General features: G+C 43.0%; 1 protein-coding gene across 2 annotated transcripts in view; it reads left to right on the top strand.

The window, feature by feature from the left end:
* The first annotated feature begins 3661 nt into the window (after nucleotides 1-3661).
* VPS13C (vacuolar protein sorting 13 homolog C) overlaps nucleotides 3662-14644 on the top strand; it is a 170469-nt gene continuing 159486 nt past the window's right edge. For both annotated transcript variants that reach the window (XM_058665749.1, XM_058665750.1), the window contains exon 1: nucleotides 3662-3865. In XM_058665749.1, coding sequence (XP_058521732.1) covers nucleotides 3766-3865 — 100 coding nt within the window. In that variant the 5' untranslated portion in view covers nucleotides 3662-3765. The remainder of the gene's footprint in view (nucleotides 3866-14644) is intronic.

Below are 14644 nucleotides of genomic sequence, written 5' to 3' on the forward strand. Positions count from 1 at the left end.
TACTTCTTAAGAATTCTTCATTTGCCTATTTTGACTTTTGCTTTAGCAGAAATATTTCATTCATCTGTATTTGTTGCTCAGTATCTCATTGCAGTTTATTTTCATAACTGCCTTTGTTAGCTTTCTGGAATGAAGGTAATATGGAGACTTCCATTTTCTTCAGGGAACCTCTGCAAATTCTTTCTGGCACAGTGGTAGAAAGCTTACTGGGGTGCCAATGGCTTCTCGACACGATACTTTATTTCAAATTAGGATTGTGATTTTCTGACTTCGTGATGAAACCATGGACGATTTTGGCAATTCGTATTTTTTTTTTAAAGATTTCTTTTTATTGGATAGGCAGATTTACAGAGAGAAAGACAGAGGGAAAGATCTTCCATAAGTTGGCTCACTCCCCAAGTGGCCATGTGGGTGCAGGGTCACAAAGCATTGAGCCATCCTCTCCTGCTTTTTCAGGACACAAGCAGGGAGCTGGATGGCAAGTGGAGCAGCCAGGACAGAAACTGGCCCCCCATATAGGATTCCAGCATTGCAGGGTGAGGATTAGCCAATTGAGCCATTTCTTCAGGCCGGATTTGAGGAACTATTGTAATACTTATAACACTTTGTCAAAACATGTTGAGTGATAAATAAGTAAATTTTAAAACTGTAGTATAACAATAGCATTGTTTGTACTTTTATTGTCTTTAAAGATTTTTAAATTTTTTTAATGACTTACATTTTTATTTTTTTTCCTGAAAAGGCAGAGTTACAGAGAGAAGGAGACACAGACAAAGATCTTCTACCCACTGTTTCAATCCCCCAAAAGCTGCAGCAGTTAAAACTGAGCTGATCTGTAGCTGGGAGTCAGGAGCTTCTTTTGGGTCTTTCTATGTGGGTACAGGAGTCCAGGGCATTGAGTCGCCCGCCGCTGCTTTCCTTGGCCACAAGCAGAGAGCTGGATTGGAAGTGGAGCAGCCAGAACATGAACCAGTGGCCATATGGGATGCCATTGCTTGCAGGCAGAGGTGGCTGCAGTGGCCTGTTGAGCCAGCCACAAGCAATTTCTGTATTTATTTGAAAGGCAGAACAACAAAAAGAGGGAGAGACAAATTTCCTGTCTCCTGGTTCACTCCCTAAATGGTTGTAACAGCCGGGTCTGGGCCAAGTGGAAGTCAAGAATTTCATCTTGCTCTTCTACAAGGGTCAAAGGGACAAAAGCACTTGGACCATTATCTGTGGCCTCCCTGAATTCATTAGCAGAACAGCTGGGATTGGAACCAGTCCAGGTACAGGACACGGGCATCATAAACCTAACCCACTGCTTCACAATGTTGGTCCCTGTATTAAATATTTTGAGCTTAATTTTCTAAGAGATGTTTTTTTGCTAATACCCAAAGTGATATTTCTGAGAAATACTAGTTCAGCTGTGATGAAATAGAATTACTGAAAGAGAAATGTTGTGCTCAGAGAGGCAGAGGACATTAATATCACTTGTGGGCTTTCGGTAAGTAATTTAATATCCCTGAGCTTGTTTTTTTTTTTTTTTTAAGAGTGTGGACAATACTAACTGTATTGCTTGACTCACAGATCATTTTGTGATTACAAGGAAATACCAGTAATGGGAAATTAGTAACATGCCAGCTAATAAGTAGTAATTGAAAGATAAACTTAGGTTAAGAACCCCTTGTATGAAATGCTTTGAAATCTGAAAACTTTAAAGCACCAATACAGCATTCAGAAGAGCATAAGATTACATTATGGAGCAGTCCAGATTTTTTTTTTTGTGCTATAAATAATCAGTAAAGTCCATGTAAACATTTCAGAACCTTCCAAAATTCCAAAATCTGAAACATTTATGGTACTTAACATTTTGGATAGAGGACACTCAACTTGTGAGATAAGGCATATAAAAAAATTAATATTTTTTCCTTTCAAAACTGTCAGGTACTATGAAAGTATAAGAAATTATTACACAAGGCACTAGCATAGCTCATGTCTCCCCCAAGATTATGCCTTTTGTCCCACTCAGGAGACCATGCCAGGAAGCTTGGGTCATGTTCTGTTCACGTGTCCTTGCATTTTTTCTTAAGTTTTTATGCACACTTTATCAGAACATAGTTCCTTTGCACTTGCCTCAGAGCAGAGGTAGTGAGAATAAAAGGTGGTTTGGGGTGGTATACTGCTAGGACTGCTAGGAGGTAGAAGCAGAAATCGCCTGGGGACACATCGAAGAGGGAATTCTGAACACTGAGAAGTCACACTGGCTTTGAGCAGCTGACTAACATGAGGTTGGGGGGGTCTGTCAGTGTAAAAAAGAGGTGCGAGCCAGGCACGTCTCCAGGCTGGGGGATGGCGTGTGCAACGTACATGGCTGCATGAGGAGCAGATGAGGATAGTTAAGGAAATAAGGCGAAAGCAGGGGCTAGCTTGGCAGCTTATCAGCTGTGCCAGAAAGATGTAAACCTGAAGTTTCTTCTAGGTAGTTTGTTTGGGAGGGGAAAAACAGTTGAGGATTTCCGGTGGCAGGAATGAAAGTGGAGGTGGATGTTTATGATTCTGTTAATACTCTTGTTCCTCTTTTGTACCTTCCTTGGTAGTTATTTTCATTTTTTTTTCAATCTCCAAAAGACATTTAGGAAGTGTTCTCTTTGACCCTGTAGCTCATGCTAACAACAACGCAGCATTCTCTTTCAGACATAAACGGGAACAGGTGCGGGTCGCAGGGAGCTGGTACCCGGGATGCGCTGGGGGGTCATGCCCACGCTGTCCAGGTTCCCACTTTCCGGGGGATCCGCCCAGTCCCTGAGGCTCCAAGCAAGCCTCTAATCCCGCTCAGCCCTGCTGTCGGGGTCTTCAGCCTTCAGTCAGGCACGTTTAGCTCCACAACCTTAAAATAAAACAAAAAATAAAAACAAAACAGTATTTCTACTTGCCTATCTGTGGAGTGACCACAGTTTCATCATCCAAGCAAAGTATTTTAATAAATGCCTTGGTTTCTGTGTACCGTGGCTTAACAGCTTTTTTTTTTAAATGAATTTTAGAAAAAAATTTTCAGTTCTCACTGGAGAACTGGTTTGTCAAGGGGTGCTTTCACTTCAGCAGGGCGGCAAGACTTTGGCTTTGAATGGCTGGCCATACCAGACACGGCTCAGTGTTAGCACAGCAAAAAGTAAATATACAAACACCAGCCAGCCCGCATTCACCAGGGTGAAAAAGAAAAAGGAAGTACTCCGGTTTGTGAAGAAGGAAGGAATGTAACTTCTGGAAAAGGGCCGGATTTAGATCATCGCGTCTGAAGCTCTCTGCCATCTTGATGCGGTTCAGGGCGCCTCTAAGTTAGGAAGGTGTGTTTTTGAGAATCTGCCCCAGTCGGAGGCAACGGGCACCAGGACAAGAATTCAGGGTCTCCATCCCCCACCTCCAGGTCCGCAGTGGAAGCCGCGGTTGTGCATGAGTCGCCGGGAGCGCCTGCGGCCCTAGCTCAGCAGTAGGTGGCCACGTAGCTGTCCCTGCGCCCAGGAACGCCGGCTCTCCCTTTTTCTTCTCGAATGTTCTGTATCTCTTCCGTGTAGGCCGCTGGGACTCGGCTGCTGAGGGTCCCCGGGCTCGGGCTGGCGGGGCCCACGCAGCGCCGGAGGGCTCGGCGGCGGCGCGCCTGCGCACACTCGGGGTCACGCGCGCGGCGCGGGGGCGGGCTGGCGGCCGAGGGGCTGTCATTCGCCGGCCTGGGCTGCGCTCCGCGGTTCCGGCTCCTCCTCCTCCCGCCGCCGCCTCAGCCCCACCATGGTGTTTGAGTCGGTGGTCGCGGACCTGCTGAACCGCTTCCTGGGGGATTATGTGGAGAACCTGAACAAGTCCCAGCTCAAGCTGGGGATTTGGGGCGGTGAGTGAGAGGGGCGCGGCCGGCGGGCGCGGAGGGGCCGCCGCCGGGCAGGGGACTCGGCGTCCGGGATGGGGGCGACAGGTGCGGGTGGCGGTGGAGCCTGTGTCTGTCCACCCCGCCGTCCTCCCTCAGGTTCCCGTGATGGCCACGACGCGCGTGACCGGAGGCGGGGAGATGCTGCGGGGGTCGCGCCCGCTCTGTCCCGGTGCGGTGCCCACCCTCCCCGACCAGCCAAGCCCCTGCCCCGCTCCGCACTGTCCATCTCGGGGGTCTTCCCGTGGCTTTCGGTGCGGCGCCTTTAACTCCACGGCCTTCAGAGTAAAACGAAAACAAAACTGCAGCACCATTTCTGCCTGCTTATCAGTGGAGTGACCACAGCTTCCTAATCATACCCCGATAAAGTAGCATCCAGGAAAAGGGAGATTGCATCCCGCAGTTCTCCTCTGGAGCGTTTTACACTGTGAACAGGAACTGCTTTGCTTCAGTTTTGACTTGAGGAGGGCTAGGCACTGGAAGATCACTCAGAAAGGTGTGCCCCTAAGGGATTCTTCCACTCTTCTTGCGTTTAATTTCTGAAGAAGTAGTTTCTTCTTTTAAGACTTAGCATGGGAAGAGGGCCTTCAGGTGTAGTTTGGGAAGGGTGGAGAGAACCTCAAGCCCGGGCTAGCGTCATCATTAATTAGTGCCTGCTTGGTTATGTGCCCAGGAATGTGTGCCAACGTTTTCATCCTAGAGATTAGGTATAGAAAACTCGACAATAAGTATGTTATGCTTGTTTATCCTGTCAAGAGCTAGATTATGTGCTTGAATTAACGTGTTATGGTTTGGGGATATTGGGTACTTGGTCACCCTCAAGAAGATTGGAGCATTTGAGGAAAAAAAAAAAAAAAACTGAATGAAACTGCTTCGGTTACAGACCCAGGCTGGTTAATAGGATAACCACCAGCCCCTGTAGCTAACAAGCACTTGCAGTGTGTGAGTAGTTCAAATTGAAATGTGCTGTAAGCATGAAAAACACACAGGCTTTTGAACATATTTTTGTCTCCTTACGAAACAAGGGGACATCTACCATGTTTATAGCTATGCTCAGCTATATGTTTATAGCTATATGTTTATAGCATAGCTTAGCTATGCTAAGAGATGGGACCAACCAGGGGCCCATCAGCTGATGACTGGATAAAGCAAATGTGGTACAGGTCCACTATGGAGTAATACTCAGCCATAAAAAAGAATCAGGTTTTAGTATTTGCATGGACCCAGCTGGAAACCACTGTGCTTAATGATATAAGTCAGTCCCCGAAAGACAGGTATCACGTGTTCCTCCTGATCTGTGACAACTAGAACACACAGCACGATAAATGTAATCTCTATGAGTGAGAGTAGAATACTGGGAATTAACTGTTGTATGCAGCAGGAGTCCACTCCTGAGTAACAGGAGGAGTTCCATTTTAATTTTAGTTTTTTTGTAGGTAATCTTATTTTTCATTTTCCTCCTAACTCTACTAGCTATGTCATGATACCTTTAATATTGGAAAGTTAAACTTGCTGTAGTGAAGTGAATGAATGTGGTATTATAATTATTTGGGAAAAAATAATAAGGGAGAGAGAGAGAGGGTGGCAGGAAGGGGAGAGAAAATGGTGAGATTCTTATCTTTTTAAATCTGTTGTGAAAGCTACTCATTTTATGTAAATTAAAAATAAGAATAAAATGTAATTAAAAAGAAATAGGTGAATTAATTTTTATGTTGAGGTGATATTTGAACATATTGAATTAAATTGAATATATTGTTAAAACCCATTTACTTTTTTCTTTTGGTGTGGCTCCTCACATCTGTAATTATGTATGTGGACCATATATTTGTGCCCAGTGCTGTTACAGAACTGTGAATGCTGCCTGAAGCTGTGGGGGAGGAGCCTTTTTTGTTTTTTTAAACTAGGTTTCTGGTCATCTGATCACTGCCGTTGTTGTAGAAATAAGTAAGGTGTTTCCTCCATCCTCCACCAAATATAATGCTTAAGAAAAGGAAGTAAAGAAGGATGTTTAAGGACTAAATATTCAGGGCTTTCTGTGGAGACCATGTATTCCTTTGAAATACTGGCAGTAATACTATTTACTACTTGTATTTTGTAAACATGATTTGAGATTTGAAAAAAGCCAGCGGGTTAGTAAGCCTGCCTTCTGAGAAAGTGTTGAATTGTAGGTCTACTGGGTTGCTGTGTTGGACAACTCATTTGGCCTTCTAGACCTTAGTTTGTTTATCTCAATGGACACTTTGTTAGTTTGCGGCTCAGGAGATGTTTGACTAAGGTCAGTGACATATTCTGCTTGCTGTAGTGAGAGAGGTGTGCTACTGTTGGGAGCTGGTTACTCTACTGTTAAACATCCTACGGTACACACAGCAGGTCTTTGTAACAGAGAATTATTCAGCCCTAGGTGTTAGTTGAGAAACCTGGTCCAAGGAGAATACCAAGTTCTTCTGGGTTAAGAGGAGATCTACCTTGTGTCGAACAAGCTACAATAAGAAATAAATAAAGGACTTAGGGAATAGGTTTCTCTCACGAAATTTATAAGAGAGAGATTAAGAGGTAACTGAAAATTACAAAGTTGATAAGAATGCATACTTTGATAATTTCAGAGGAAGTTGTTTACCACTCAAAATACTGTAGCAGGAATTGAAAAATATGCTGTGCATACATTCATACATGTATAGTTAGTGGCAGTGAAATCTACAATGACCATACAATGAGAAGGATGGGGAAAATTATTGGAATGTCAAAAACCAGAAGTGTTCTCCCAATATTGCCTTTATTTTAATTGTATTTTTTTAAAAAAAGATTTATTCATTTGGCACAGTAAGAGAAAAAGAGAGAAGGAGAGCAAGAATGTGTCCATACATTGGTTCACTCTCCAAGTAGCCTCAACTGGCAGAGCTGGCTTCTCTGACGCCAGGATCCAGGAGCTCCTGAGTACAGGGGCCCAAGCACTTGGGAGCTGGATCAGCAGTGGAGTAGCCAGGACGTGAACCATCATGCACACTGGCCCCTAAATGTATTTTTTTAAAGATTTATTTATTTTCATTATAAAGTCAGATATACAGAGAGGGAGATCTTCCGTCCACTAATTCACTCCTCAAGTGACTGCAATGGCTGGTGCTGCGCCTATCAGAAGCCGGGAACCTGGAACCTCTTCTGGGTCTCCCACATGGCTGCAGGGTCCCAAAGGTTTTGGGCTGTCCTCGACTGCCTTCCCAGGCCACAAGCAGGGAGCTGGATGGGAAGCGGAGCTGCTGGGACTAGAACCGGCGCCCATATGGGATCCCAGTGCATTCAAGGCGAGGACTTGAGCTGCTAGGCCACTGCGCCAGGCTCCCCTGAATGTATTTTTAAAGAGTTTTATTTATTTATTTGAAAGGCTGAGTGATGAGTGTGGAGAGGGAGGGAGAAGGCAAAAGGACAGACAGGGAGAGATATTCCAGTTGATAATTATTCCCCGGATACCCGCAGTAGCATGAGTTGGACGAGGCCAAAGCCTGGAACTCCTTCTTGGTTTCCCTTGTGGGTGTCAGGGATCCAAATGCTGGAGCCGTTGCCTGCTGTCTCCCAGGGTGTGCATTTGCAGGAAGCTGAATCAGAAGCAGAGCAGGGCATTTGTGTCCTAAACAGTGTCTTACTTGCTGTGCCTAGCACCCACAGCATTGGATATTGCCCTTAAGTTGGAGTTGAGGAAAACAAATGAAACATATGCCATCCTTTCTTCCCTCTGTTTTTATTCTTAAATGATCTTTTTTTTTTCATGCCAAGTGATTACTGTATATTCTTAAAAAGTGATTTAGGAAAACTTCTGCATAAAATTAAGACCTAATTATTTGCTGACTGTAAGCTCCAGGGCAAAATATATTAATTTTTTAAGCCCCAGTCTCCTAATATGTACAAAGACTGCAACAGCATTATGAGAAAAGTGTGAAAATCCTTTGTATTTGTTAATAATACAGTAATACTGATGATAAACTTGACTGGATGATGGAAAACAATCTATTTTATTTTGTAAGTATAGTATGTTTTGTCTAACTTCAGCCTTTAGGAGTTTAATATACTATAGAGTGATAATTTTGTGTAGAGTCAGCCTTAAGTATCTAAAGATTTATTTTCCAAACAGACTTCTAAAAGGAAAAAAGAAACGTTGAATTTGAATTTGTATTTTGGATACTTTTCTTACATGCCAGCCAGTTTTGACAGGCTTAATAGACCTGGTAGACATGTTCTGCCTACTCAGACAAGATGCTTTGTCTGGATTTTTGTTTCCCACAGACTGATACCAGGAGGTGAATTACATAACCCTTAGTGATTTGAGATATGTCCAAGATGTAATTGTTTTTGAATAACGTATTTTAGACGGTATGTTGAAATGCTGCATCTTTTGTAAGTTGGCTTGAATAGTATCACTGGAATGTAGAACCTGTGTCAGTCTGATTTTAGGGTTATTTGCTGTGGAAGAGCAAGAACATCCTCCAGTCAGAACTCTGGCTTTCAGTTGGGCAGGCGGATTAAACACGGGCCATGATGTGTGGGAGCAGAGGTTGGCTGTGGAGGCCAAGGATGGGAGCTTCAGAGCGTGTTGCTGTGCAACCCAGACTGAACCTGTGCTGTTTTCCCTACTGTCCTTCACCCTCCTCCTGACACTTCTCCATCAGCTCCCTGGTTTAGACTGAATTTCACTTGCTCAAAATGGTTGGGGCTGGAAATGCCAGGTCCAGAAATGTTTTAGATTTCATTTTTTTTCCTTCCTTTTTAGAATTTGAAATTTGAAATAGTTGCATGTACATAATGAAATTTGGGGGGAATGAGATCTCAGTTTAAACTCAAAATTCATTTGTATTGCCTATAAGCCTTTATACAAGGCCTGAAGGGAATATAATGCATCTTTTTTATATATTTAAAAAAAATTTATTTATTTTTATCGGAAAGTCAGATTTGCTGAGAGAAGGAGAGACAGAGATCTTCCATCCACTGGTTAACTCCCTAAATGGCCACCAGAGCCATAGCTGAGCTGACCTGAAACCAGGAGCCAGGAACTTTTTCTGGGTCTCCCACACGGGTGCAGGGTCCCAAAGCTGTCCTCGACTGCTTTCCCAGGTTGCAAGTGGGGAGCTGGATGGAAAGTGGAGCAGCTGGCACATGAACCAGTGGCCATATGGGATCCTGACAATGCAAGGTGAAGATTCAGGCACTGAGCCATCGTGCCAGGTCCCCTATGCCTGTTTGTTTTTAGATTTTACTTTAAAAAATATGTATTTATTCATTTATTTGAAAGGGGGAATGAGAGGTAGGGACAGAAAGAGAGAGTCTTCCATCTGCTGATTCACTCCCCAAATGCCTTCAACAACTGGGCCTGAGGTGTCCTGACTCCAGGAGCATATAATTCCTCCATGAATCCCATATGGGTGGCTGGAAGCCAAGTACTGACGCCACAATTTGTTGTTTCCCAGGACAAGTTATGAGGCAGCTGAAATGGAAGCAGAGCTGCCATGACTGAAACCAGGTGCTTGTTATGGACTGGGGGCATCCCAGTGACAGCTTAACTTCCCGTACCACAACACCCACCTACGTAAGCCTGTGTTCTGGCTGTGATGTACGTGAGATCAAGTGAGGACTTTCCCATTGGTTGATGCTCACAAGGTTTAGGATTTTGGAGCATTGCAGATTTTGGATTTTTAGATTAGGGTTGCTGAACCTATACTGTTGGAGCAGAGCACACTGTAAACAAGGAGAGGGACTAAATGCTGGAGGAGGGGTGAGGAAACCTGGGGTGTGGTTCCCAGTTGCTGCCCTATTGTGTGCCTTTTGTCCAGCCACAGGTCAGTGACCCGTTAGTTTCTCATCTGTAAATGAACACCTAGACAGGGCCCTCTCTTGTGGCTTTCAGGTTCTCTGATGTGAGCAAGGCTGGAGCCTGAGGAGCTTCTTCGTTAGCAGATGTTGCTGTTTGATCTGCATTCTCATTGAGATAATAGCACAGTAATCTTTTCTTTTTGTTCTCTGGTTAATATCTGTGAGTAAAGAGCCACCATCATAAAATATAAGGTAATTGAGGTTCCAGGCTCATGCTAATATATATTGTGAATCCAGGTCTTACATATTATATTGCCGTAACAGACATATATTACAGGATTACAACAGGCATGTATACAATTATATAACATGTTACAACAGATATATATACAGGTATAGCTGCTTGGAATGCAGAGAAGCACAGTTTTTTTTTTTTTTGGTTCTTTTCACATTGACATATAAAATAAGTCAGTATCTAGGTATTTCTAAACTTAGAGTTATTTTTTAGTCCTTTCCACTCAGCCAACACTTGCTGTACAGTGAAGGTCTTGTTTTGCATTAGCTTTTTCTGTCACACACAAAGCAACAGTCTTCAGGTAGTACTGTTGGGTAATAGATTTAGACTCAGTTACTGTTATTTAAAGCAGTGCTTAAAACTTCAGTTGAAAATGCCTTTCTACATATTTATATAGCATCGTTAGTTAACAATTCACCCTTCTCCTAGAGATGGAGTTGGGAGTTGTCTCTTTGGTCACCACTCTGCTGGCCAGGCCACACTGCTCACCATCATAAGAATCCTGAGATGCACTGACGGGGGAAAATGTAATGCGGACTCAGCAGCCACCCCTCTTCCTTGGCTAAGCCTTCCTCTTTGGATTAGGAAATAGAAAGTTTGCGGTGGCCTTTCTCGCTTCCACCTTCCTCTTTCATAGCAGCGTCACTGTGAATGCCTGTTAAGAGAAGACTGGAATGATTAATATGAGTTGCATAGCTAGAATCATTTAAAAAAATTTATTTATTTATTTTAATTGGATAGTCAGCTATACAGAGAGGGAGATCTGTCCACTGATTCATTCCCCAAGTGGCCACAACAGCTGGGACTGAAGTGATCTGAAGTCAGGAGCCAGGAACCTCCTCCAGGTCTCCAACGAGGGTGAAAGGTCCCAAGGCTTTGGGCCATCCTCAACTGCTTTCCCAGGCCACAAGCAGGGAGCTGGGTGGGAAGTGGAGCCGCTGGAACACAAATCAGCACCCATATGGGATTCTGGCGCGTGCAAGGCGAGGACTTTAGCTGCTAGATTCCTTTTTAAAGAAAGGCAAATTTACAGAGAGAAGGAGAGACACACAGAGAGAAAAATCTTCCATCTGCTGGTTCACTACCCAAAAGGATTCCACAGCTGTAGCTGTGAAAGCAGTCTGAAGCTAGGAGCCAGGGCCTTCTGGGTCTTCCATGTGGGTACAGGGTCCAAAGGCCTTGAACCATCCTTTACTGTTTTCCCAGGCCATAAGCAGGGAGCTGGATCGGAAGCAGAGCAGCTAGGATATGAACCGGCATCATATGGGATGTAGGAGCTTGCATCATGTGGGCCTCAGCTAAATTCATGTGAAATATATTGCTCCAGTATTTTTTCATTATTTATGAAAAATTGATCATTACTCTTAAAAATGCTCCATTTACTTTAGTTCCTTACTTCCTTGGGAAATAAATTATTTACCTTCAAATAAATAATGGATGTTCATATTGCAAATAAATGAAAATTTAAAAGTATATGACATAGTGGTTTAAACCACTGCCTGTGGTGCTGGTGTCCCATATAGGTGCCAGTTTGAATCCTGGTTGTTACACTTCCGATCCAGCTCTCTGTTAATGTGCTTGGGAAAACAATGAAGGTGCCCAAGTCCTCTGACCCCTTCTCCCATATGGTAGACTGGGGAGAAGCTCCTGGCTTTGGAGCAGTCCAGCTCAGGCCATTGTGACCAGGGAGTGAGCCAACCATTAGAAGACCTCTGTGTCTCTCCCTCTCTGTCAGTCTGCCTTTCAAGTAAAATAAACGAAACTCAAAAAAAGGAAAACAAAATTAAGTATGTGCACTGTTTGTTCTTTTTGTATTATTTTGCAAAAGACAGATGTAGCTTCTTGGCTCAGAGAAAACATTTTTGTTTGCTGATTTTGTCTTTAATCACAGTTTTGCGTTGATTGTGACATTTTGTATTAAGAACACTGACCAAAGAGTCATGAGATGTATCTATTCTTAGTACTTCCGGTAAGTAATTGTATAACCTAGACTTCAGTTTCTTTATGAAAAGGGATTGGTTTTAAAAAGATTTCTCTGGTCTGAATATTTCTGAAACATAACTTATGAATTTCTGCCATGAGATAAGAGTAGATTTTGAAAAAGCATAAACATGACCGTTTTGCAACTCTCTCTCTGTTACACCAGTGTTTCCCCCTGTGGCACTGTCTTTCCTTCTGGCACTGGCAGTGCTTCTAATAAACCCCTGGACTTCATTTTAACTTTCTACTTATGCTCTGGCACTAATTTTAGTTGCCCTTTTTGTTTTTGGACTTCTGTGTTTTTATTTTAAAACGTGGAGACTAAAACTAGAGCCAACAACTATGGCTTCTCAATGCTGAGTTTTTTGGATGGCATTTTCCTCCACGAGGGAAGTAGATTGACCTTCTGAAGTGAAATCCTAGACCTTTGTTGCTCTGGTTTTCGGGGGAAGAATTTGGGGTCCTGCAGTTTGAGGGGGCCTCAGAAGAAAGGATTCCTGGCTCTCCTGCTGGAATGAGGTTGCTGTAGGTTCTGAGATCAGCTGATGGACCTCTATGTGCCTCCATTTGCCTTTCTTAATACGTACATTATGCTTTCTGCTCAGGACACCATGAGCATTGAAGAACGTATTAGATCTAATGATGTTTTCTGAAATACTGAAGTTTATTTTCTTATAGTTTCCACTCCAGTATAATCCATTAAGTCATTATTTGTTAAATATCTAATATGAGTACAATTGGTAGGGTACTTATAATCACGTTAGGAATTTACATCAAGTTAAAATCAGTAAGTATGGTAGGAAGGTATGGCCTAATCTTTGCAAGTTCAGATTATTTCTAGTTGGAGGTATCTAACATCTGCACTTTATTTTTTACATTTGTTTTTTAAACCTTTATGAATATATGGTTTAGAAATTTTTCTTGGACTTAGGCAGACCTGTTTTGTAATATGCTAGTATCATTTGAGTTTTTTTAAGTTTTAATTTATTTGGAAGGCAGAGAAAGTGATAGAGGGAAAGAGTGACAGAGAGACCATTGCTTTTTTGTTTCATGTCCCAGATGAGTACAAAACTACAGTCAGGTCAAGCTGAAGTCAGGAGCTGGGAATTCATCCTGGCATTCCTGTGTGTGTTGCAAGGACTCAAGCCATCACGTGCTGTTTCCTGGTGCATGCCTTCTCTGAAGCTGGAGGCAGGAGCCAGAACTGTGGCTTCAACCCAGCTACTCTGATAATGGATGTGTACCTCCCATGTGGTATCTTTAAGCTCTGTGCTGAGTGCTCATCCCCCATATGATTTGTTTTCATAAATAAGCTTATTTAAAAAAAATTAGCAATGATATCCTTTTCTGCTTTATTGTTTACATAACCTCAGCTCTTGGTGGCGTTTACTGAGTTTGCGCATTCGCCTTTATTTCTGTTTTCTAGATTGTTTATGATCATTTTGATCCAACATTGAACCTTTTAGGCTATTTCTTTAAACACCCATCAGTACTGACTTATCTGTGACTTTCCAATAGTGCATACTCATGCAAGAGGTTGGTTGTTTATTACTCAGAACCATACTGGGTCCACTGTGATACATAGGCTGTGCCTGTTGCCTGCTCTCATCCTGTAGGTCTATTCAGTGCAGAGAGCCCTGCACCAACATTTTTCACCTGTCTTTCACCCTTTCCTTTTTGGATTTGGAGAATAGAAACCACTGTCCAATCGTGGGACTGATGTTACTCTTTCTTTGCTGGAAGAGTTTTGTCCATTTGCACTTAGCTATCGTCCTCCCTTCACAAATACGTGGCCTTCCTTCACTCTTCTTTTTTCTTTTTTTTTTAAGATTTATTAATTTTTATTGGAAAGGCAGATATACAGAGAAGAGGAGTGACAGAGAGGAACATCTTCCATCTGATGATTCACTCCCCAAGTGACTGCAATGGCCGTTGCTGCGCCCATCCAAAGCCAGGAGCCAGGAACTTCTTCCAGGTCTCCCACACGGGTACAGGGTCCCAAGGCTTTGAGCCGTCCTTGACTGCTTTGCCAGGCCACAAGCAGGGAGCTGGATGGGAAGCAGGACAGCCGGGATACAAACCAGCACCCTATGGGATCCCGGTGCATTCAAGGCGAGGACTTTAGCTGTTAGGCCATCGCGCCGGGCCCTTTCCTTCACTTTTCTACAATCTTGCTATATTTTTGTGCATCAGCTCTGGTAGTGTGGCTACAGTGATTATTACTTGCTCGTATGTGAACTTGCTGTGTTACTCTCCTTGATACAAAAAAGGAAATTAAACCTTTTTCTTCAGTATGTAAATATAAAATGATTAATTTTGAGGGGAAATATGTTTAAATTTAGTTTATAAATTATTTTTATGCATATGGAGTTCCTGGCATTCATAGGTAATACGATGAGACCACTGTATGTGGTTGTGTTAGGAGAGTGTGTGGCTTAGTGGAGAGCACTTGTTAGTCTGGTGCCTTCCCTAGGTGAGGCGTTAGTCCTCTGGTTGAGTGAATGAATGCACTTTCACCTTCTGATGCCAGTTTTAATCTGGAATTCTCTGTTATTCTTTCCTTCTCTATGTGTTAGGCCTAATGTCTCCTCCTTCAGTACAAATAATTTATGGAATTACACTGTTACTGTTTGCTAGATAACATTCACATATTTTCAGAGAGGAAGTTTGCATTT

The sequence above is a fragment of the Ochotona princeps genome, chromosome 6, assembly GCF_030435755.1.
Source record: "Ochotona princeps isolate mOchPri1 chromosome 6, mOchPri1.hap1, whole genome shotgun sequence".
NCBI classification, from domain to species: domain Eukaryota; kingdom Metazoa; phylum Chordata; class Mammalia; order Lagomorpha; family Ochotonidae; genus Ochotona; species Ochotona princeps.